We start from the raw sequence: 24,177 nt of genomic DNA on the forward strand, positions 1-24,177 counted from the left end.
AAATAGCTTGGGAGGGTACTCGGGGGCTATATGTTTGGTGAAATCCATCAAATCCATGTTTGGTGATATTCAAGTCAAGCAAATACCCACTAATTTGTTTTTTCCACTTAAAGTTCCTGGAAAAGTTCCTGGAGGGGACCATGTTAAATGGGGAGCCCTGGTGCAGAAAACAACATGGGCTCATATTCACTCCCTTCCCCATCTCCCTCTTCTGCTTCCCCATGAACCTTCCCCCACAGGCGTTACATAGCCATGTGCCGTGAGAAGCAGCCCACGGTGCCAGAGTCTCTGGCTGACTACATCACGGCAGCGTATGTGGAGATGAGGCGAGAGGCTTGGGCTAGTAAGGATGCTACCTATACTTCTGCTCGGACCCTGCTGGCTATCCTGCGCCTTTCCACTGCTCTGGTAAGTGCCCAAACTGCTGGAGGACCATCTGTTTTGACCTTAAAGGGGCAGCTCCTTACCATGCTCTCATCACCGACTCCCTCCTGCTCCAGCCCTGCCGGGGCTAAAGTGCTGACAGTGCAGATAGTGGTCCTCTCCGTGCTACCGCACTGTGGGTACTTGCTGCTCCAGCAGGGCACGCACAGCGTCCGTGGAGGAAAAGGCCTTTTCCCCACTTGTTAACCTTCACTGAGTGGGTGGTTGGGATCTGTTTCACTCCGTGTCCTAGATCCTGTGCTACAGACCTTCCTTTCTGTCCTCCCGTCTTGGACCTCAGTCCTGGGGGCTCCAAAGTGCTGTTCGTGCAGGTAGTGTGATTAACCGACCTACTGCTGAGCTAGCACTTCCCGAGCCCCCAGGACACGTTCTCTCTGCCAGTTGTCTTGGCTGAGCTCCCCAAGCTCCATCTGTCATGCTGGGGAGCCCAGTAGAGTTCAAAAGGGTCTGGTCTCCCTCACAGGACAGCTGAACTCCGGGACTGGCCAGTGTTGAGAGGCGGAGACTTGGGCAATTGCTGGACGCTGCCCTGGGCATTGCACTTGTCTCGGTCTGACAGTGCCGGCCCAACACTGCGGATGCTGGGGGGGTGGGGGGCTCCTCTCCTGTTTTGTGAGTAGGTGACCCATGGGCTGCCCAGCCTTAAAGCCAGAACAAGGGTGTTCCCTGACCTTGTTCCACTGCCCTCCTCCCGTTCCCATCTCTCCCCTACCTTCCCCTTAGGCGCGTCTGCGAATGGTGGACGTAGTGGAGAAGGAAGATGTGAATGAAGCCATCAGGCTAATGGAGATGTCAAAGGACTCTCTTCTGGGAGACAAGGGGCAGACAGCTAGGTGAGTGGTTTAGTGAAGGACAAAGCTAAGTCACTTTGGCTTTTGTGTCCATGTGTCTGAGGTTGGCCTCAATTCTAACACTGACCATCATTGTTCTCTGTTGATGTCGAGCATTCTTGTTTATACCCTGACCTTACACACCCACTCATTTCCTTCAGGACTCAGAGACCAGCAGATGTGATATTTGCCACCGTCCGTGAACTGGTCTCAGGGGGCCGAAGCATCCGGTTCTCTGAGGCAGAGCAGCGCTGCGTATCTCGTGGCTTTACACCCGCCCAGTTCCAGGCGGCTCTGGATGAATATGAGGAGCTCAACGTCTGGCAGGTCAATGCTTCCCGGACACGGATCACTTTTGTCTGATTCCAGCGTGCTTGCAAGCCTGGGGTCCTCTTGTTCCCTGCTGGCCCGCCCCTTGGGAAGGGGCAGTGATGCCCTTGAGGGGAAGGAGGAGCCCCTCTTTCTCCTATGCTGCACTTAATTCTTTCTGCTAATAAAGTGTTTGTAGCTTGCCACCTTCTAGCCTGGGCCTTTCATTAAAACAGGGTATTGTGTGTTTTTTAGATTCCTACCTGTTCCTTTTTATGTTCCTATTTCATCCACTTAGTAAACTGAGTAAGCTGCATCTCCCTGCCAGGCCCCAGTATAGATGCTGGGGATGTGGCAAAGACCAAGTGTTCCCTGTTTGGAGATACTTGAGCTGGGGCTCCACTTTTTGAGCCCCCCAACTCCCTTATTTAGTCTTACACTGCCTGTGTGCCAGTCAGGCTCTGGGGATACGGTGCCAATATGAAATGCAGTGTCTCTTTGTTTTTCCCCTTTTCTAGCAGATAGGTCATTACTTAAACTGCTTAGTTCCCAACTCCCACTCTAAAGCTCTGGTTAGCGGGTGATGAAAATCGGCACAAGTGATCACATACAGCAGTCCCAACCTTTAGACCACTTCCTAGCTGCCTCTCCAAGATACGTAGTAAACGGTCATTAAGAAACTCCCTCTTGGTAATTCACAATGCCCACAGGATCAAGGCTTGGAGTTGTTTCTAATAAAAATCTGCTTACTATCCCTTCTGTTTTGCGTGTGTGAAAAGTTAATTTCGCTCGGGAAAGTAGTCAATTGTCACGTTTATAGGGCTGGGCTATGTAAGATGATGTCAACGGTGACAGTGTAGAACAGAGATCGCTTAGGTGGAAGCAGGCAGCCTTGGATGCTAATGACAGTCCATGTGACACGGGGTCACTTGAAATGGCAGTGCCTCCCTCACTGAAAAGCATCAGAAGGGCTTGTGAGCAAGGCTCACGATGAACCTCAATGAACATCCAAGTTGACAAACCAGTGTGGTGTCTAACAGGACAGCACCACCAGCAGGGGTGCTCGGGGGCTGCTCCCCTTTATTATTGACAGCGGTTTCTCTCAATGAAGTATAGCGCCCTCCCCTTTGGGACAGTTGCCTGACCCCTGTCCATCAGCCCTTGAAGTACCCTCATCAGAAGAAGAGCCCGCGCATTCGCCTGCCGATGCCTTGTCGATCGTAGAGGACGTTGAACTTGTTCACAAACTGGTTCATGGTGTTGCACGTTTTGGTGATGGTGCCGAGGTAGGCCATGAGCCCCACGTCGTTGCATTGCTGGGAGGGAACAGAAAGGACAAGTTCCTCAGGGGATCCCTCGTGGCATGCCCAGGGAACAACAGTCCCCTGTCCTCCACGTGAAAGTGACAGCATGAGCCCCACCTCCCCATCCAGGTTTTAAACTCACATCATAAAAATCTGTCTTGAACTTGTCTGTGCTGAGCACCGGGAGGCAGTGACACAGAGCATAGGCCTCCCGCAGTATCTCATGATTAAAGGGGACCTCTCCTAAAGGCACAAAAAGAGGCTGCATTAGTTTGGATGCTGTCACTTCCCCAGGAGGGAGAGGAAGAATGCCAGGGAAGTGCCCAGGGAAGCCCCTGTCCTACCCGCTTCAGAGGCCTTGACATACTCCAAGATGAGCTTGACGCGGCTGTGCAGCATCTTGATGGCGCTGTGCTGTGCTATCAGGTGTTCGGCCACTGCAAGAGGACGAGGGCAGGAGGAGGTTGAGACGTGGTCGCACCTTCCAACCCCACTTCCAAGGAATCCCCTCCATTACCAGTGGAGTTCTCTCCACTGCCTGTTGCTGTCATTCGGGCTACATGGTCTACACCAATGCGTTCCGCTTCCTCTGTGGCCAGAGTGTAGGTCAGCTCAGCAAACAGCATTGTGGCCTACAGGGCAAGGTAACCCACAAAGGGAGAATCAAAAGCAGGAAAGAGGCCAAGAGCAGGATCTGAGGGTTGAAGGGTACGGTATTACCTCTCCATTGATTATATCGATGACAGACTCAAAAACGCTGACAGGAAGCTGTGAAGGAGATGGAGAAACCTGAATACTATATGCCAACATTTGGACTAGCTGCTTTCACCCATTTCCTCTCATCTTCCCAAGAAACCAGTGAAGTAGGGATTACCTCCCTTCACGGTTTGCAGATGAAATGACTAAGCCAGAGTCACAGCTGGTAAGTGGCACCTGGCATTCCCCAATAGAGGAGTATCACACAGTAAAAGGCAACAGTGACAATCACGACAGAGTAGGTATGGGGTATTACTCACATCTGTGTGCTTGGTCATAGGGTTCAGCTTCAGAAAGAGGGGGCTCTCGATGATCTCACACACCTGGAAGAGAAGGACAATGCACAGAAGTCAGTGACCCCCACCTTTCTCCTTCCCCTCATTCTCCATTCTCTGCCCCAGCATGCACAGGTGTGAGCATGTATACCTGCTTATGGACGTGGATGTCCGAGGGGTCAGGTGGCCCCCCTGTGGTATACCAACCCAGAAACTCCAGCTCCTTGAACACCTGTTTAACTGGAGGGGAAGGGGCCAGAACACACAGTAATTCTTTTTTTTTTTTTTTTTTTGAGATAGAGTCTCGTTCTGTCGCCTAGGCTGGAGTGCAGTGGCACGATCTTGGCTCACCACAACCTCTGCCTCCTAGGTTCAAGCAATTCTGCCTCAGCCTCCTGAGTAGCTGGGACTTCAGGCATGCACCACCATGCCAGGCTAATTTTTGTATTTTTAGTAGAGATGGGGTTTCACTATGTTTGCCAGGATGGTCTCTAACTCCTGACCTCATGATCCGCCCGCCTCGGCCTCCCAAAGTGCTGGGATTATAGGCCTGACTCACTGCACCCGGCCTGACATAGTAACTCTTTAAACCATCCTTCCTCAATGTGAAACTCCTGGTGTATTTTCACCAGCTTCTCCTCCCTCCTCAAATCCTGGCTCAGTTTAGAATAATTACTCCTTTCTATCCTGTCTTCTCTCATCCTTTACTTTCTTTTTGAGAAAGAATTCTGAACGTGTTCTTTTTCTGAGATCTCTCCAGCTACTCTCTTCACTTTTTCTCCTCTGTTCTTGGCCACCTCTCGGGTTTCTTTCCAACCCTCTCCATCTTCCCCACCTTGTACATTTTTTTAAACTCCCACTCCTCTTCCCCACATCTATTCCACTCTCACACTGCTCCTCCTTGGTGTAATAATATTCCTTGTCAATGATAATCTTCTCTTCCACGGTGTGGGACAGCAGCTCAAAGGAGTTCATCACCTCGATATTTCGGCCCTCCTGCTTGCCAATCAAAGCCCCAATCACTGGCAAAGAGAATGACATGGAAAAGGTGACGTTAAAGAGACTTCTATGACCCGAGGGTCTGAGATGAGTGGGAACCAAGTATTGGGGAAACGATGATTTGGGGGAGGGGAATTGGCTCCAGTAAAGGAAGCGGAAAAGACCACTGTCTGGGGGAGGTGAGCAAGGAGAGTGGAGTCTATGCTCAACACTCACCCTGCACAGGCCGCCCCTCCTGGGAGCGCATGCGGATCCAGTGGTCGGAGATGTTGAGAATGACAAGGGGATGGAGAGCGACGGAAACACTCCCAGTCACTCCGGAGGCCATCACGCTGGGAACTACTAAGGGTGGAGGGAAAGAGAGAGGGTGAGAGTCCGGGCCCTACGTTCTTCCCTGGAGATGGCAGTGGGGGACGGCGGAGCCCGGGCCACACTTTTCCTCCCGCAACTTATCCCAGGGAAAGATGTTGCTGCTCCGCCCTCCTCCCTTCTCCCGGGAGCACAGCGAGGCCTCAACGCACCCCTGAAGGAGGTCTCCAGAAGCCGCCCGCGCACGGCCCGTTACCTGCTGCATCCACCTCCATCCCGCTGCTCCCTCCGGTCCCGTTTGTAGCTGCAGCCGCCGCCGCCGCCATTTTCCCCGCGCCCGCCAGCCTCGGCCCCGCCCCCTTCCTTCCCGGCTTCCGTAAGGCGAGCAGCGCATGTTCAGTATCTCCGCGGCGAGCGGCGGGCTTGGCGTCCGGGGAGCAGGCAGTTCCCGGGTCGCGGCGGGCGGCACTCGGTGCGGGGAAGCTCGACGGCCTCTGGGCTTCGGTCCCTGCGGGTTTTCCCAGACTCTGTCCCCGCCTGTCGCCTGCGGGTGACCTTTGACAAATTAACGACTTGATCGTCCTCGTCTGTAAAATTGGGGTAAGAACTCCTAGTTCTTCAGGCTGTTGCAGAATGAATGACATGTCGTGTTATTTCCCTCACAATAAAATCCAGACAACTAACCACAGCCTGCAAGGCCCTGCCTGATCTGGCCCCGGTCTGGCCTCTACTTTTCTAGCCCTTGATCTTCAGGCTACAGCTGCACTGGCCCTCATGTCTGGTGGTGGTGGTTTGTTTTGTTTTGTTTGAGACAGGGTCTCGCTCTATCGCCCAGGCTGGAGTGCAGTGGCCTGATATCAGCTCACTGCACCCTCAAACTCTCGGGCTCAAGTGATCCTCCCATTTCAGCCTCCCGAGTAGCTGGGACTACAGGTGCACCCCACCGCACCCAGCTAATTTTATTATTATTTTTTATTTTGATAGAGACATGAGTCTCACTAGGTTGTCCAGGCTGGTCTCCAACTCCCTGACAGAAGCGATCCTCCATCCTCCGCCTTCCAAAGCACTGGGATTACAGGCATGAGCCACCACACCCAGCTCTCCGTGTCTGTTTTTCACATGCCTCACTCTCGCATTCAGGAGCCTGTGGTTCCTTCTCTTATTCATCATGGTATCCCCTGTGATCAACACGGTGCCTGACACATTGGTGCCTAGATACTTTTTGAGTGAATGAAGGAATAATTTGGGATGGAATCTGGTGTTGAGTTGCTCCATCTTGTGAAAGTTGCAGATACCAGGACAAAAATCACATTGTCAAGTCCAAACAAATTGGAGCCATGAGAACACCAAGGAGACGGGCTCATGCTTGCATGTCTGAAATAGGGACTGTCTCAAGGACTTTCGAAAATAACCCCACAAGGCCAAGCATAGTGGCTCACACCTGTAATCCCAGCACTTTGGGAGGCCAAGGCTGGCCAATCACTTGAGGTCAGGAGCTTGAGACCAGCCTGGCCAACATAGTGAAACCCTGTCTCTACTGAAAATACAAAAATTAGCCGGACGTGGTGGCATGTGCCTGTAGTCCCAGCTACTCGGGAGACTGAGGCAGAAGAATTGCTTGAACCCGGGAGGGAGAGGCTGCAGTGAGCTGAGATGGCACCACTGCACTCCAGCCTGGACGAGATAGAGTGAGACTCCGTCTCAAAAATAAATAAGTAAATAAATAAATAAAATAACTCCACAAGGCCAGGCATGGTGACTCACACCTGTAATCCCAGCACGTTGGGAGGCCAAGGTGGGAGGATCACTTGAACCCAGGAGTTTGAGACCGGCCTTGGCAACATGGTGAGACCTTGTTTCTACAAAAAATGAAAACAAAATTAGCTGGGTATGGTGGGGGCATGCTGAAGAAATTTATGCTTGGGAACTGAGTCAAAACTCCCTTCCTTTTTGTTCCCAGATAGCTGTAATTCCACAACCCTGTGTCATAGCCTCATACATAAGCCAGGTTCCTACAATGGCAAAGGGCATATACCTCCCTAGATGGTCTCCCTTACAAATTCCTTGCCAGGAAATTCCTCATTAGCCTCTAAATCTTTCAGCATAAACACTCCCCCTATAAACCAGCCCTAATCCGAGTTCTGTGAAATCTCATACTGACAATGTTGATTACAAGCTCATCTTCCCAATTATAGAACAAGGAAGAGACCAGGAATCATTCCTCCACCTATCATGAGACAGATGCATAATTGACTTTTTCCTCCACTCCCTCTTTTCAAATGTTTATTGTATCTTACATAAAATGTAGATTTACCAAACACTAATGAGAACCTCACAAAAAAGTAACCATTTGCAGCAGGGTGCCGTGGCTCACGCCTGTAATCCCAGCGCTTTGGGAGGCGAGTGCATCACTTGAGGCCAGGAGTTCAAGACCAGCCTGGCCAACATGGTGAAACTCCATCTCTACTAAAAAGACAAAAATTAGCCGGGTGTGGTGGTGCCCACCTGTAATCCCAGCTACTCAGGAGACTGAGGCAGGAGAATCGCTTGAGCCTGGGAGGTGGAGATTGCAGTGAGCTGAGATGGACCCTTTGGACTCCAGCCTGGGCAACACAGTGAGACTCTATTTCAAAAAATAAAGTAAAATAACCATTTGCTGGACTGAGCACAGTGGCTCACGCCTGTAATCCCAGCACTTTGGGAGGCCGAGGTGGGCAGATCATGAGATCAGGAGATCGAGACTGTCCTGGCTAACACGGTGAAACTCCGTCTCTACCTAAAATACAAAATATTAGCTGGGAGTGGTGGCACACACCTGTAGTACCAGCTACTTGGGAGGCTGAGGCAAGAGAATCGCTTGAACCTGGGAGGCGGAGGTTGCAGTGAGCCGAGATCGCGCCATTGCACTCCAGCCTGGCGACAGAGTGAGACTCTGTCCAAGAAAAACAAAACACGCGGTCGGGCGCGGTGGCTCAAGCCTGTAATCCCAGCACTTTGGGAGGCCAAGACGGGCGGATCATGAGGTCAGGAGATCGAGACCATCCTGGCTAACACGGTGAAACCCCGTCTCTACTAAAAAAATACAAAAATCTAGCTGGGCGAGATGGTGGGCGCCTGTAATCCCAGCTGCTCGGGAGGCTGAGGCAGGAGAATGGTGTAAACCCGGGAGGCGGAGCTTGCAGTGAGCTGAGATNAAAAAAAAAAAAAGGAAAACAAAACAAAACAAAAAAAACATTTGCTTCACTGCCTCTCCTTCTGCTTTATTTTCCTCTTGCATGCCTTCTTCCCTTAAATACTGAGTTCCTGGCCAGGCACAGTGGCTCATGCCTGTAATCTCAGCACTTTGGGAGGCCAAGGTGGGTGAATCACCTGAAGTCAGGAGTTCAAGACCAGCCTGGTTTCGACCAGTAGAGATGGTGAAACCCTGTCTCTACTAAAAATACAAAAATTAGCCAGGCATAGTGGTGCATGCCTGTAATCCCAGCTATTCGAGAGGCTGAGGCAGGAGAATCACTTGAACCCGATAGGCAGAGGTTGCAGTGAGCTGAGATCACGCCACCACACTCCAGCCTGGGTGACAGAGCAAGACGCTGTCTCATAAAAAACCCAAAAATTCACATCTGGCAAGCCTAGGCTGTTCCACCCCCTCCTTACCCCTAAGCCTAAGCAAGTTGCACACACTGCTCCTTCTGCCTCCCCTACAAAAAGGGGTACAGACACGTAGAAAGAGCCAGACAGACTCTGGCTCTAGATGTCTGTATCCCCATCCACAGTGTAAGCTCCTAGAAAGCAGGTGGAGAACTGTGTTATGACCCTGAACAGCCCCGTATGGTGACAGTTGTAACTTACAGGGGAATTAAGCAATCTCTCCGTTTAGGAGCCTGGACGAAGGAAAGTTGAAGGGGCCAGCAACCCTCAATGGAACGGACTTGAGAAATCCTGCAGGAAGAGGGGTCTTCTGGCCAAAGGGAAGTTAAAAAAGAATTTATCTTATTCTAGTCCCCAGCGATAAACCAACCAGGTCTGGACAAACTGAGAGGGTTGTCAAAGAAAAGTACATAAGGCCTTGTTTCTGTTTGGAAAAATGAGGTCAGAAAAATGTATCTCTTTCGCGAGATGTTGGCTCACTGCAACCTTCACCTCCTGGGTTCAAGCGATGATTCTTGTGCCTCAGCCTCCCAAGTAGCTGAGATATCAGGCTTGTGCCACCACACCTGGCCAATTTTTTTATTTTTAGTAGAGACGGGTTTTCAGCATGTTGGCTAGTCTGTTCTCAGACTCCTGGCCTCAAATGATCCGCCTGCCTGGGCCTCCTAAAGTGCTAGCATTACAGGCATGAGTCACCATGCCTGGCCAGAAAAATGTATCTCTTTGGTGCGGTTGGCTCAAGACCTGTAATCCCAGCACCTTTGAGAGCCGGAGACGGAGTGAGTCACAAAGGTCAGGAGATCAAGACCACCTGGCTAACACATGAAAACCTCTCTACAAAAATTACAAAAACTAGCGGACGAGGTGGCAGACGGCCTGTAGTCCAGTACTTGGGAGGCTTGAGGCAGGAGAATAGCGTGAACCGGGGGCAGGGAGCTGCAGTGAGCTAAGATCTGGCAACTGCCACTCTTAGCCTGGGCGACAGAGCGAGACTCCGTCCAAAAAAAAAAAAAAAAAAAAAAAGATTGAGTTGGCTTTATTAGGGATTCATGAACTGGCACCACCCAGTCTACAAAACAGAAAGGAAGCCATGTGTGATGGTGTGTGCCTGTGGTCCCAGCTACTCTGGAGGCTGAGAAGGGAGGATTGCTTGAGTCCAGGAGGTTGAAGCTGTAGTGAGGTAGGATCATGTCACTGCACTTCAGCCTGGGTGACAGAGTGAGACCCTGTCTCTAAAAAAAAAAGACTTCATATGTTGAAGAAGGCAGAGGAAAGCATGAACAGGAAAGCATGAACATGATGAGGTGCTTTCCTTCTATTGACAGCTGTTGTGATACCTCAGTTCTTATCTTCTTAGTTTAAAGTAATTTAAGGCCAGGTGCAGTGGCTCACACCTGTAATCCCAACATTTTAGGAGGCTGAGGTGGGCGGATCCCTTGAGCTCAGGAGTTTGAGACCAGTCTGGGCAACATGCTGAAACCCTGTCTCTACAAAAAAGTAGCCGGGCGTGGTGGCATGCATCTGGGGTTCCAGCTACTCGGGAGGCTGAGGTGGGAGGATTGCTTGACCCTGTGAGGTGGAGGTTGCAGTGAGCCAAAATCACAACACTGCACTCCAGCCTGGGTGACAGAGTAAGACCCCCATCTCAAAAGAAAATAAAACATTTAAAGAAACACACAGGAGGCCGGGCATGGTGGCTCACACCTGTAACCCCAGCGCTTTGGGAGGCTGAGGCGAGACAAGCCTGACAAACATGGTGAAACCTTGTCTCTACTAAAAATACAAACAAATTAGCTGGATGTGGTGTCACACACCTCTAGTCCCAGCTACTTGGGAGGCTGAGGCATGAGAATTGCTTGAACCCAGGAGGCGGAGGTTGCAGTAAGCCAAGATCACGCCACTCCACTTCAGCCTGGGTGACAAGAGCAAGACTCTGTCTCAACAACAACAACAACAACAACAACAACAACAAAAAAAAAAAAAGAAAAGAAAAAGAAAAAAAGAAACACATGTCAAAGGAAATCCAGCATAGAGTAATTTATTGCAAAAGGAAAATAATATCTTGAAAGTTAAGTGCAGAGTAGACAGTACACCCTGAGAGAGAGAGAGAGTTAGTTCAGGGAGGGCTGCTCCTAAGGATGAAACAGCAAAGGCTGGCTCTAGAGAGACCCCCTTTGTGGGGCGGGGGGGTCTTACACGATTATTCCTAAGGGGGTGGGAGAGGTGTTACTAGTAACCATGTTCTGGGTGGTCCTCTAGGTGCACATGCGCAGTGGTTGTACAGGCTTGTTGATACATTGCATGTTTCATTAGCATCTTAAATCTCCACCCAGGGGTGTGTTTTTTACTATGATAATGAGCAAAGGGACAGGTGAAATCAAAATGCGCATGCCCCCTACAGGCGACAGTCCCTACTGCTTGAATGAGTTCAATTACAATGCAAATGCTGGGGCTTACTGTGTTGACTGTGCGGTCACCACGGTTGCCGCGTCTCCAGGACACGGTCACTTCCTTGACTACCTATCCCACCTCGCTTCCACCTGTAGCTTCCTTTTTTTTTTTTTTTGAGACAGAGTCTCACTCTGTGGCCCAGGCTGGCGTGCAGTGGTTGGATGTCGACTCACTGCAACCTCCGCCTCCTGGGTTCAAGCGATTCTCCTGTCTCAGCCTCCAGAGTAGCTGGGATTACAGGCGCCCGCCACCATGCCCAGGTAATTTTTTTGTATTTTTAGTAGAGACAGGGTTTTGCCATGTTGGCCAGGCTGGTCTCGAACTCTTGACCTCAGGTGATCCGCCCGCCTCGGTCTCCTAAAGTGCTGGGATTACAGGCGTGAGCCTCCGCGCCCGGCCGGTAGCTTCCTCTTTTCTGCTCTCATCACCTGTACACGGGTTTTTTCCTCATGTCAACTCTGTGATGGGCTGGAATGTTTTCTTCAGATGTGGGTAATTTAAAGGGGACATTTTTGCAAGACACCAACAAAAAATCGGTTTGTTCAGAGGCAAGTTTTAAATCAGGGTCCATTTTTTTAATATTGATGAATCCTTCAAGAATTGTATATTTACTGCTGCCCTTCGCGAGCAAGCCTGAGAAGCGCGGGCTCGACATCTCCGTGCGCCCCAGCCGCCGGCCCCCAAGGCAGGCGACGCCGAAGCACATGTCCTGACGCCCAGGACCGTGGTCGGCCGCTTTCGCACGTGCGTGGCCAGCAGAGGGCGCAGCCGGCCAGCCCCACAGCGAAAGATCGCCGAGTGCCGCGTCAGCGATCAAGCTCCTTGCCCTCGCCGCCTGCCAGCTGCCCTGAGTCAGCAAACCAGAGAGGCGAGGACCTCCCATTTTCCTAGACAGAACAAGTGGGCGTTGGGGGCACGGGTGAGTGTCAAGAACAACCGACCCGGAAGCGAAATGAGGGGGAACTTCCGTTCTTTGTTCTGTCCCCGGTGTGTGGGTCTGTGACAGGGTCCAACAGGGCCTGGTCCGTGTCCGGTCCCCCAAATCTGTCGTCCCTGTCCCCCAGGGTGAGTCCACGCGTCCCCGGGTCTCGCGGTGAGACGGAGGCTGTGGTCGCCGGGGAAGGGGGTGGTGTCTGTGCCTCTGCGGCCCTTAGGGTTCCCCGGCCGGCCCGGAGCAGGGTGCGGGGAGGCGCCCCTCCGTCCCTTGCAGCCCGTCCTCTACTCCGCTTCCCCAGGGATCCCCCTAGCCTAGCGGGACCCTGCGTAGGGGTTAGTAATGGGGCTCCAGTTCTGGTTTTGTGACTTAAACAGGGCCCCAGCTGGAGCGTTTAAAAGTTTCAGCAGAGTGGTAGGGGCGCCTCTCTCTTAAAAGCAGCTAATGACAGCGACCCTAACTTGGTACTTCTCCCAGACGTTTTTATTTGATGTTAACACAGTAATTCGCGTCCGTGACAGGAGCTGGGTCCAAGGATCAGAGAAGTTCTGCGAAGCGTACGCAGTTAGCACGAGGGCTGGGAGTGGGTGCAGACTCCGATTCCAGGGGTAATCCTGCTGGAGCCCAGTGCATCGAGTGATAGATACACCCGGCTCAGGCTCCGTTTTCAGTTGTATTAGATTCCTGGTTTGATCCTCTCTCTGGAAGTGGGATTGAATCCACATCGGTGTTTACACTTTGAAGGGCTTGTGTAAACTCCAGGAGAGGATAGCAGAGTGATGAACCTGAAACCGATGGACTAATTAGAGGAACTAAGCGTATTATTTTCTCCAGAAAAGACATTTGTGGAGAGTGGGCACCATTTGATTATATGTGTTTGATGGACAGTCAGGTGAAAGGAGAAGATCCTGTTGTTTAAGCTCTTTTGTTTTTTTAAAAATTATTTATTTTTGAGACAGTCTCTCTCTGGAGTGCAGTGGCGCGATGGCAGCTCACTGCAACCTCCGCCTGCCGGTTCAAGCGCTTCTCTTGCTTCAGCCTTCCGAGTGGTTGGGACTACAGGCGCCCGCCACCACACCCGGCGAATTTTTTTGTATTTTTAGTAGAGACGGGGTTGCGCCCTTTTGGCCAGGTTGGTCGCCAACTCCTGACCTCAAGTGATCCCAACTTTGAGATCCCACTCGCCTCGGCCTCCCAAAGTGTTGGGATTACAGGCGTTAGCCACCGTTCCCGGCACTTTTTTTTTTCCTTTTAAAATTTTTGTGTGTATTAAGGTCTTGCTCTGTTGCCCCCGGCTGGAGTGCAGTGGTGCCATCATGGGTCACTGTAGCCTGGAACTCTTCCCACCTCAGCCTCCTAAAGTGCTGGGGTTACAGGTGTGAGCCACTGCATGTGGCCAGTCATTGAATTTCTGTCATGCACTAGGTCTCTGTAAGGTGAAGGTCCAAGGAGACAGATTTTCATCGAATCACCTGAAGACTTCTAATGGCTCAGCTGTGCAATGTGGATCCCCTGCTGAAGTAGTTGGTAGCACAGTATCTAGCAAGTTAGCTGACAGAACGTTAGAACTTTCTTACCCTGCGTGGAGGTGGACCTAAGAAACTACCATTCCCCTTCATCTCTCCACGGGTGCAACACAAATACTACTAGTTGTGGTGGTGGTCTTAATTGGTATTTATTAGCATATAATAAGTATTCTCTCTTTTTTTCCTTTTCTCTAAATATCTTGATTAGAAATGAAGTTTAGGGTGGACGCGGTGGCTCACACCTGTAATCCCAGCGCTTTGGGAGGCTGAGGCGAGAGGATCACTTGAGGCCAGGAGATTGAGACCAGCCTGAGCAACATAGTGAGGCTGCATTTCTACAAAAATAATTTAAAAATACTCAGCCAGATGTGGCAGTGCACACCTTCAGTCCCAGCTCCTTGGGAGGCTGAGCTGGATCACTTGAACTCAGGAGTTTGAGGCTGGAGTGAGCTTAAACTCACTGCACCTCAGCCTGAGCAGCAAAGTCAGACCCTGTCTCACATGGAAAAAAAAAAAAAGATGTTTGCATGAATATTTTAAATTCCTTTTTTTCTCCCTTAATCACACAGCGTTGGCATCGACAAAAGTCAGAATTCCCGGGAACTTGAAGAGAGGCTGTTAAATTCCCAGTAATTGCTCCTTTGGCCTTCTAGGGACTGACTTCAAAGAAGGAAGGAAATAATCAGGCAGGTAAAGCTTTCCGTGTCTTGTTCTCACTGCCAGGCCATCTATCGCGGTCCCCAGGGGCAGCACCAGGGAGTGAGGCTGGCAACAGAGCAGGGGAAGGGCCCCGCCTGGACCTGAAGCCATGGGGGCACAATGGAGAGTTTTCTTTCTGTGAGAAACACTGTTTACTGCTCCAGACACTGGGTGCTTGTTCTCAACAATATGCCTTTGAGTTCCAGCTTTGCTTAACCCAGCTGTGAGAGGGAGCGTTGCCTTTTTCTCTGGAGTCAGACCTTTGACCGGCCTTTCTAGGAGTTTGTACTGAAAGCTGACTTGTTGAGGGTGTCAGCTCATAAATAGCCCTGGAGATTGTAAAGGTGGTTGATAAGAGGATATGATGGTTGGCTCTGAGACACTGTTGAAGGGACCCTGCTGGGAGGGCGATAAGGTGTGTCACCTTGATTGCCAGTGGCCTGGCTTGTGCCTGAGTCAGTGCTTTCCACTGTGTAAGGGCACTGGTATTGGACATTCTGTATCCCATGCTACCCGAAGACCAGAGTTGTCCAAACTTGTAATTGACTTTCAAACAGGACTCCTCTTCCTTTGTTTTTTTTTTTCTTTTATTCTCTCAAACATTCTTTTATCCAGCCCTCTTCCTTTGATGCCTTATGTGAGTGTAACAGTCTAATTATGAAGCACATACTTTTTGCATTCCTGATTTTTTTTTACTCCTTGCAGTTGTGAGTTGCGATAGAGTTAGCACTCAGCAAACATTTGGTATGTGAGCAAATGAGTAAAGAGATAATGAGAAGTAGATAAAATCCAGGGTTTTCTTTTTTTTTTGAGACGGAGTTGCACTCTGTTGCCCAGGCTGGAGTACAGTGGCGTGATCTCGGGTCACTGCCACCTCTGCCTCCCGGGTTCAAGCGATTCTCCTGCCTCAGCCTCCCAAGTAGCTGGGATTACAGGTGCATGTAACACCATGCCCATCTGATTTTTGTATTTTTTCCTTTTTTTTTTGAGACAGAGTCTCACTCTATTGCCCAGGCTGGAGTGCAGTGGCGTGATCTTGGCTTACTGCAAGCTCCGCCTCCTGGGTTCAAGTGATTTTCCTGCCTCAGCTTCCCGAGTAGCTGGGATTATAGGTGCGCACCACCATGCCCAGCTAATTTTTTGGATTTTTAGTAGAGATAGGGTTTCATCATGCTGGCCAGGCTGGTCTTGAACTCCTGACCTCATGATTTGCCCGCCTCAGCCTCCCAAAGTGCTGGGATTACAGGCATGAGCCACCATGCCCAGCCTGGGAGTAGTCTTTTTATGCCAGTAAATGTATATACCTGCTCCTGCATTTTGTTATAAATACTACTCAAAGCGGTGGGGGCAGCCAATGGTGGGATATTGTTGAGGAACTTGGGCCCTTTTTGTGGTCCTTGTGATAGTCTCATTTCAGGGAGTATATTTAGCAGGATCTAAAAGACTAGTCCCAGGCTGGGTGTGGTGGCTCACGCCTGTAATCGTAGCACTTGGGGAGGCTGGGGTGGGTGGATCACCTGAGGTCAGGAGTTCGAGACCACCCTGGCCAACATAGTGAAATCCTGTCTCTACAAAAAATACAAAAATTAGCCAGGCGTGGTGGCGCGAGCCTTTAATCCCAGCTACTTGGGAGGTTGAGGCAGGAGGATCACTTGAACCCGGAGGGCAGAGGTGGCAGTTAGCCAAGATTGCGCCATTGCACTCCAGCCTGGGTGACAAGAGTGAAACTCCATCTAAAAAAATAAATAAATAAAAGACTAGTCCCAGTTGCCGCATTTCTTCTCACTGTTCCTGGGTAGTCACTGAAATACTAGCTCTCATTTTTCTGTATCCAGGAGGTTTTTTTGAATTATCTTTGAACCTTGAACTTTTGCTTCTGCAGTGCTTCCTCATTCTCCTTCAAAACCTGCTTCCCGCTGAGTCTGCACGTAGGAGACCAGAGAGCACCTTGCCCTTCCATGGAAACTCAGGCCGATCTCGTATCTCAGGAACCTCAGGCCCTGCTTGAGAGTGGTGAGGAATAAGGACTCATTCATTCTATTACTCAGTCATTCAGCAGTCATCCATTGAAATCGCTCATTCACCAGGTACTAGGCTAACTACTGGAATCCAGATGTGAATAAGACACACTCTTTGTCATTCAGTAACTCACAGCCTAGTGGGGAAGCTGACTGAACAGTAATCAATGACAGCTTGATCGGTTTGATAATTGAGGCAGATTTTTTTTTTTTTTGAGACGGAGTCTTGCTTATTGCTCAGGCTAGAGTGCAGTGGCACAGTCTCAGCTTACTGCAACCTCCACCTCCTGGGTTCAAGTGATTCTCCTGCCTCAGCCTCCCATGTAGCTGGGACTACAGGCACCCACTACCACGCCCAGCTAATTTTTGTAGAGACGGGGTTTTTGCCATGTTGGTCTGGCTGGTCTTGAACTCCTGAGCTCAGTGCCTACCTTGGCCTCCCAAAGTGTTGAAATTACAGGTGTGAGCCATCGCACCTGGCCACTGAGGCAGTTTTGAAGGGTTGTGAGTACCTCACGTGAGATTAAGGAAACCGTGTCAGTTATTCCATTTTTTGGGCATTCTATGCAGCTGACTTCATAGGCATAGTTTGTGCTTTTTAGGAGCATGCTTTTAGAGGAAGCGCTTGGGAATCATTTTGTGGGTCATAGGCAAAAAGATAGAGTTGAATAGGAAGCCACTAAAATATATTTTGCGGCCAGGCACGGTGGCTCACTCCTGTAATCCCAGCACTTTAGGAGGCTGAGGTGGGCAGATCACAAGGTCAGGAAATCAAGACCATCCTGGCCAACACAGTGGCCATCTCTACTAAAAATACAAAAAATTAGCTGGGCATGGTGGCATACGCTTGTAGTCCCAGCTATGCCAGAGGCTGAGGCAGGAGAATTGCTTGAACCTGGGAGATGGAGGTTGCAGTGAGCTGAGATCACGCCACTGCACTCCAGCCTGGGCGACAGAGCGAGATGCTGTCTCAAAAAAAAAAAAAATTGCAGAAAAAGATAAGAGATCCAACATAGAAAGAGGAAACATTTTTAGTGTACAGATTTGATCTGGGGTGGAGAGAAAGGAGCTGTGGGCATTGTGTTTCCAGTTAGGGTTGGGGTGGAGCTGCTGGTTTTTCTGTGGTCTAAGAACTTCATGCTGGGTGCAGTGGTGCACGCCTGTAATCACTAATCCCAGCTACTTGGGAGGCTGAGGCGGGAGGATCACTTGAGCCCAGCAGTTTGAGACCAGCCTGGGCAACATAGCAAAACCCACCTCAAAAAAAAAAAATAGACCGTGCAAGAGCAGGGTCGTATGTTTCTGGCCAAACTTGGGTGAATGGACAAGAATGCAGTCATCACTAAGATAGGACTGGGCGGCTGCATTGAGAGAAGAGTGACTGGAGAGAGAAGGGGGGGCCTGGGGCAGACTGGAGGCCAAGAATGACTTGGCCATCCTGCTCAGGCAGGATGGACCCGCTCTGAGTGTGCCTTTGTTGGACACACGAGCTAGCTGCAGAGGAAGCAAACTTAGAAATGTGAGAGAGAGGGTCCTGTGTTGTCCCAGGACCCCGGGAGCTTTCTGTGGGTTGGGAAATCAGCAGGTTGGGAGGTCACAGAGTAGATGGACTCATTCCTGGGCCCTTTTATTGCCTTCAGCTCTTCCTTCAAAAGTTCCTGCCTTTTCTGACAAGGACAGCCTGGGGGATGAGATGTTGGCAGCTGCACTCCTAAAGGCCAAGTCCCAGGTAAGCTGTGGTTCCTTTCATCCTTTTCCTTTCCATTTTCTGTGCAATGACATCCCATTCAGAGCCTTAAACCCTGATCTTCTCCATCAGGCCCATGGTTCTGTCCTGCTGAATCACGGACCCTCACCTTCCATCTTGGACTCTTGTCTCTCTTCCTCCACCCTGCCCTCCTTTCCTCCCTTCCCAAATGTGCATTTTTCACCCCATCCTCAGTTATTTTTTTGGTGCTGCCATTCACATTCCTCACCCTGAAATTGCATGCCAGCACGTGTTGTTTCAGGAGCTGGTAACCTTTGAGGATGTAGCCGTGTACTTCATCCGGAAGGAGTGGAAGCGTTTGGAACCTGCTCAGAGGGACCTCTACAGAGATGTGATGCTGGAGAATTACGGCAACGTGTTCTCACTGGGTAAGGAGTTGTACCTTCTCTACAAAACTCGCTGGTGTTTCTTTGCTTCTTTGTTTGTTAGTAACAATCTAGTCACTGAAAAGAGCTGTTTCAACAGATTTTTTTTTTTTTTGAGGTGCAATGGCACAATCTTTGCTCAGCGCAACATCCACTTTCCAGGTTCAAGCGTTCCCAGGTTCTCACCTCTGCCTCCCAAGTAGGTGGGACTACAGGCATGCACCACCACACCGGGCTACATTTTGCATTTATTTTGTTTTGTTTTGTTTTGTTTTAGTAGAGACGGGGTTTCACCATGTTGGCCAGGCTGGTCTCAAACTCCTGACCTCAAGTGATCCACCTGCCTTGGCCTCCCAAAGTGCTGGGATTACAGGCATAAGCCACTGTGCCTGGCCTGGCTAAGGATTGACTTAGTCTTGGAAAATTGTAAGAACAATAATCTTAACTCATTTATACAGCAGTTTGCAACTTATAAAGCGTTCTCATATATATTCTTTCATTTAATCTTCACAGTAACACATTAATTGAGGCAGCTAGTATTATTCCTCATTTTACAGGTAAGGAAAGTGATAGCCACCTCACCCTCTAGGTGAGGTGGCTCACACCTGTAATCCCAACACTCTGAGAGGCCGAGGCAGGAGGATCACTTGAGGTCAAGAGTTCAAGACCAGCCTAGGCAACATGGTGAGAGCCTGTCTCTACCAAGTATCCAAAAAATTAGCCAGGCATGGTGGCACACTCCTGTAGTCACAGCTACTTGGGAGGCTGAGGTTGGAGGATCACTTGAGCCTGGGAAGCTGAGGTTGCAGTGAGCTGAAATGGCACCACTGCACTCCAGCCTGGGTGACAGAGAGACCCTGTCTCAAAAAATAAATAAGTAAATAAAGTGGAGGTGAGGGTAGAGGTCTCAATGCCTTGTGCATGCATGGTCATCGATTGTGCTGATGAGTGGTAAAACTTGGGGCCTAGTCTTTAACTCCAAATCTGGTACCTTTTTTTTTTTTTGAGATGGAGTTTCGCTCTTGTTGCCAGGCTGGAGTGCGATGGCGTGATCTTGGCTCACCGCAACCTCCGCCTCCCGCTTTCAAGCAATTCTCCTGCCACAGCCTCCTGAGTAGCTGGGATGATAGGCATGTGTCACCACGCCTGGCTAATTTTGTATTTTTAGTAGAGACAGAGTTTCTCCATGTTGGTCAGGCTAGTCTCAAACCCCCGACCTCTGGTGATCTGCCTGCCTCGGCCTCCCAAAGTGCTGGGATTACAGGTGTGAGCCACCGCGCCTGGCCAAATCTGGTACTTTTTCCATATTATTCTCAGGACTTAATATATAATCCAGAGACTTTTCTGAAGGATTATTGTATTGCGATCCCCGAACACATGAGGTGCTGCTGTGTGCCCACGTCTCTTTCCTCCCCTTCTCTGCTTCTCTACTCCCCTTCTCTAACCTCTAGGGACCTGTTGCTTTGTTCAGGACCTAGTGCCCCTGCTGCTCTGTAGAAACTTAGAAAGGTTAAGAAATTAGGCCAGGCGCGGTGGCTCATGCCTGTAATCCCAGCACTTTGGGAGACTGAGGCGGGCAGATACTGAGGTCAGGAGTTTGAGACCAGCCTGGCCAACATGTTGAAATGCCGTCTCTACTAAAAATACAACAAAATTAGCTGGGGGTGGTGGCGTGTGCCTGTAATCCCAGCTACTCGGGAGGCTGAGGCAGGAGAATTGCTTGAACCTGGGAGTGGAGGTTGCAGTAAGCCAAGAACACGCCACTACACTCCAATTTGGGTGACAGAGTGAGACCCTGTCTCAAAAACAAAAAAAAAAAAAAAAAAAAGGAAAATTAAGAAATTAGTTTCTTAACCTTTAGGATATAGAATTCCTTGTCTCTCACACCATTCTTAGTGGCTGTTTTCCCGAACAGAGCCAGGAGGCGTTCCTAAGTCTCATTTGAGACCTCCCTGTACATTTCCCTTCTCTTTCTGGCAGATCCAGGGTCTGGAATTGAGCTCTGGGACTCTCAGGGTGAGCAGATAAACTCGTCCCATGTCTCTTCCCATGAGCAGAATTCCCATTTCTGAATCCTGCCACCATCTCTCTGCTAGAGTGAGAGGAAGAGCCAAGGGGCCTGGGTTCAAAGGGAACTGAGAGCAGAGAGGTCCTAAAGAGGTACCTGTTCAGGTGAAGGAGAAACAGCTGTTCCTGTCCCTAACACACATTACCCTGTCTTTACTTTTTAAAATACCAATAAAGCTAAAAACGCAAATTCTCTGGACCCTTTACATTTATCCTCTGTGCGCAGAGTTGCCTTTAGAAACTCAAAGGAGTGAAGAGACGTCACACACTGAGATTCTTTGCATCGCCTCATGTGCAAGCATAGCCTTTTATGCATAGGGCCCAGAGTAGACTCAGCTGTCTTGCCGTTTCCATGGGCTTGGCATTTGTGGCGTGACGACAGCCGTGACTGGTCTTCTTATGGGGCCATGTCGGCCGCTAGCATCCTCCCCCTTGCTCCTTCCTGCGCTGCTGCTATCTCTCCTCACCCTTCCCCCTTTTTCTCACCAACTGTACTGTACTTGCTCTCCCTTCTTGCAGTCACTGTGTCCCCAGTTATATCCACTGCCCTGATCTCTCTAAAGGCTTTGTCACTTCATTAAGCAATATGACCTTCCTCTTCTAATACTGGTTCCCTACCTCTCTGCCTGATCCGTCCTCCCCTCCACACACACAGCTCTCGCTCCACTTCCAGCTCTGTTCTCCTTGGTTTTGCTCTCTGCCCCGCCCCTTCCCTGTCTCCTTAGCCTGGTTGTCTCATTTTGCCTTAGCTGCACACATATGGGGCAGGCCTTTTTGCAGGCATGTGCACTTGGCACTGTAAGTATTCATTATGATGATCCCGTCCTGTGATTTTCACTCTTTCTTCCCCAAGGAACAAGTGACATTTGCATTTTTTATTGTGTCAGATCGTGAGACCAGAACTGAAAATGATCAAGAAATTTCTGAAGACACAAGATCACATGGGGTCCTACTGGGAAGATTTCAGAAGGATATTTCTCAGGGTCTCAAGTTTAAAGAAGCCTATGAACGAGAAGTCAGTCTAAAGAGGCCACTGGGGAACTCCCCTGGAGAAAGACTGACCAGGAAAATGCAAGATTTTGGTCAAGTGACAGTTGAGGAGAAGATAACCCCCATGGGAGAGAGAAGCGAGAAATATGACTTTGGGAACAGCTTCACTGTGAATTCCAACCTTATCTCACATCAGAGACTCCCCGTGGGAGACAGACCCCATAAGTGTGATGAATGTAGCAAGAGCTTTAATCGAACTTCAGACCTTATTCAACATCAGAGAATCCACACCGGGGAAAAGCCCTATGAATGTAATGAGTGTGGGAAGGCCTTCAGCCAGAGCTCACACCTTATTCAGCATCAGAGAATCCACACTGGGGAGAAACCTTATGAATGTAGTGATTGTGGGAAAACCTTCAGCTGTAGCTCTGCCCTCATTCTGCATCGGAGGATCCACACGGGGGAGAAACCCTATGAATGTAATGAGTGTGGGAAGACCTTCAGCTGGAGCTCCACCCTCACGCACCATCAGAGAATCCACACTGGTGAGAAACCCTACGCCTGCAATGAATGTGGGAAGGCCTTCAGCAGGAGCTCCACCCTTATTCACCATCAGAGAATCCACACTGGAGAAAAACCCTATGAATGTAATGAGTGTGGGAAGGCCTTCAGCCAGAGCTCACACCTCTATCAGCACCAGAGAATCCACACTGGAGAGAAGCCCTATGAATGTATGGAATGCGGAGGAAAGTTTACCTACAGTTCAGGCCTTATTCAGCATCAAAGAATCCACACCGGGGAGAACCCCTATGAATGTAGCGAGTGTGGGAAAGCCTTCAGGTACAGCTCGGCTCTTGTTCGCCATCAGAGAATTCACACTGGAGAGAAGCCTTTGAATGGGATGGGCATGAGCAAAAGCTCCCTCAGAGTTACAACCGAGTTAAATATCAGAGAGTCCACGTGAAAGAGCCACACACCCATTTTCCTCACTTCCCCTGAGTCTCAAGAGCTCTTGCCTTACTCTATAAATCTCAACAGCTTAGGATGTGTCCCTTCCAACTCAGACCTTCCATTTTAGAGAATAGGGCAGATTGGGCAAATCGGTGAATTTTACCAGAAATCACACCAGCCTTGGAAAGCGACAAGGCAAGCGGATGGTGTGCTGGGAACAGAAAGCAGCTCTGGGACCAGTCACCCCATTTAGGAAAGGAGTTTGCACTAAACTGTTTTTCTCACAGCAGAGGAACCTTTCCAAGGTGAGGACGGAAGCACAGTCGGGACAGAATTTGATGGATTCCTTTAGTTGGAGTCCACGTAGTCAGCACAGACGGCAGTGGAAAGGACGCTCTGGGTCCTGTTATTTGCTAGGGAGGGGAAACGGAGACTCTTTCAAAGTTACTGTTCCTAGTCCAGCTTTAAGTTTCGATAAGGAACATGCTGTTTTGTTTCATGATTTTATTAATTATGGAAATTTGGCATTGAGGGATTAAATTATTGAGGGTGGAAGAGATTCCAGAAACATCATCTGTGATGATGATGTCCTTTAGGGCTCTTGGAGCAGCCAGACCATGTTTCCAAGAGAAACCTGGTGATACTGCTGGCAGACCCCGCCCTCCCCAGTTGTCCTAGGGCTGAATGGGCAAATCTATCCAAACAGCTAGTAACCGGCTGTGAGGGAGAGGGTCAGAAGCACTTAGCGTTGGCCTCTGATTCCTGTCCTCTCGTCCTCTTCCCACTCCAGTGATGAAAATGATTTTCTCTAAATGCCTGGGTAAGGATGCTTTCAATGGGTAAGGATGCTTTCAAGGAGCTCACTCAGCCTGCCTACCCTGCCCTCTCACCTCTGACATCCGGCCCCAGCAGCCAGACCGCTCCTGCCTCCACCTCTGACTCTTCAGCAGCTGAAGAGTAATGCAGATAAAGAGCAAAGCCCAAAAGGAGGGGGGAAAAAAGCGAAGCCCAGAGAAGGCAGGCTGTGCCTGAGCCTGGTGGCAGAGCTCGTTGCTGGCTGAGGATGGCACTCACCAAGTATTCCCAACCGATGGGATGACCTTCCATTGTGTTTTCCCAACCCTGCTCATCCTGTAGCATAAATGAAGTGCACTATTAAACAGAATAGTTTTTCAGAAGAGATTGTGGTTTTGTGCAATGTTTGGACCATACATTTCAGTTAAAACAAGATATGTTGGCTTGGGTATGGTGGCTCACACCTGTAATCCCAGCATTTTGGGAGGCCAAGGCTGGCAGATCACCCGAGGTCAGGAGTTCTAGACCATACTGACCAACATGGAGAAACCCCGTCTCTACTAAAAACACAAAATTAGCTGGGTGTGGTGGCACATGCCTGTAATCCCAGCTACTCAGAAGGCTGAGCCAGGAGAATTGCTTGAACCCAAGAGGTGCAGGTTGCAGTGAGCTGAGATCGCGCCATTGAACTCCAGCCTGGGCAACAAAAGCGAAACTCCATCTCAAAAAAAAAAAAAAA

At 49.9% G+C, this 24,177-nt stretch overlaps 3 protein-coding genes across 10 annotated transcripts in view; 2 read left to right on the plus strand and 1 right to left on the minus strand.

The window, feature by feature from the left end:
* Nucleotides 1-1,786, plus strand: part of MCM7 (minichromosome maintenance complex component 7) — a 9,467-nt gene extending 7,681 nt beyond the window's left edge. For all 3 annotated transcript variants that reach the window (XM_017885971.1, XM_017885972.1, XM_017885974.1), the window contains exons 13-15: nt 240-408; nt 1,168-1,277; nt 1,436-1,786. In XM_017885971.1, the coding sequence (XP_017741460.1) occupies nt 240-408; nt 1,168-1,277; nt 1,436-1,637 (481 nt within the window). In that variant the 3' untranslated portion in view covers nt 1,638-1,786. The remainder of the gene's footprint in view (nt 1-239; nt 409-1,167; nt 1,278-1,435) is intronic.
* Nucleotides 1,787-2,379: 593 nt separating this feature from the next.
* On the minus strand, nt 2,380-5,885 carry COPS6 (COP9 signalosome subunit 6). Its single transcript, XM_017885986.1, has 10 exons — nt 5,483-5,885; nt 5,134-5,259; nt 4,809-4,940; nt 4,070-4,158; nt 3,904-3,966; nt 3,608-3,655; nt 3,405-3,519; nt 3,232-3,324; nt 3,030-3,130; nt 2,380-2,899 (listed from the first exon to the last, which is right to left on the minus strand). Exons 1-10 carry the CDS (start codon nt 5,868-5,870, stop codon nt 2,759-2,761), a joined length of 1,296 nt encoding a protein of 431 aa, XP_017741475.1. The 5' UTR covers nt 5,871-5,885; the 3' UTR covers nt 2,380-2,758.
* A 5,405-nt stretch (nt 5,886-11,290) lies between these two features.
* On the plus strand, nt 11,291-23,825 carry ZNF3 (zinc finger protein 3). 6 transcript variants are annotated; one of them, XM_017885982.1, is made up of 6 exons: nt 11,291-11,725; nt 14,355-14,475; nt 16,367-16,497; nt 18,143-18,231; nt 18,512-18,638; nt 21,590-23,825. In XM_017885982.1, exons 3-6 carry the CDS (start codon nt 16,443-16,445, stop codon nt 22,654-22,656), a joined length of 1,338 nt encoding a protein of 445 aa, XP_017741471.1. In that variant the 5' UTR covers nt 11,291-11,725; nt 14,355-14,475; nt 16,367-16,442; the 3' UTR covers nt 22,657-23,825. The 6 variants fall into 6 exon arrangements, with proteins under 6 accessions (XP_017741471.1, XP_017741469.1, XP_017741470.1 ...); XM_017885980.1 differs by lacking the exon at nt 11,291-11,725 and adding an exon at nt 12,265-12,390; XM_017885981.1 differs by lacking the exon at nt 11,291-11,725 and adding an exon at nt 12,265-12,390 and having other exon boundaries at nt 14,355-14,471.
* Nucleotides 23,826-24,177: the final 352 nt, after the last annotated feature.

Source organism: Rhinopithecus bieti, unplaced genomic scaffold (genome assembly GCF_001698545.2).
Source record: "Rhinopithecus bieti isolate Rb0 unplaced genomic scaffold, ASM169854v2 scaffold_14454, whole genome shotgun sequence".
Lineage (NCBI taxonomy): Eukaryota > Metazoa > Chordata > Mammalia > Primates > Cercopithecidae > Rhinopithecus > Rhinopithecus bieti.

Coding starts and splice junctions, on each gene's coding strand:
- ZNF3 (XM_017885982.1), top strand. CDS start 16,443: ATGGAAACTCAGGCCGATCTCGTATCTCAGGAACCTCAGGCCCTGCTT. Junction 18,232..18,511: donor TCCTAAAGGCCAAGTCCCAG/GTAAGCTGTGGT, acceptor GTGTTGTTTCAG/GAGCTGGTAACCTTTGAGGA. Junction 18,639..21,589: donor CGGCAACGTGTTCTCACTGG/GTAAGGAGTTGT, acceptor TTATTGTGTCAG/ATCGTGAGACCAGAACTGAA.
- COPS6 (XM_017885986.1), bottom strand. CDS start 5,870: ATGTCATTCATTCTGCAACAGCCTGAAGAACTAGGAGTTCTTACCCCA. Junction 4,159..4,808: donor TTACACCAAGGAGGAGCAGT/GTGAGAGTGGAA, acceptor CTTCCCCTCCAG/TTAAACAGGTGTTCAAGGAG. Junction 3,325..3,404: donor CAGTGGAGAGAACTCCACTG/GTAATGGAGGGG, acceptor GTCCTCTTGCAG/TGGCCGAACACCTGATAGCA.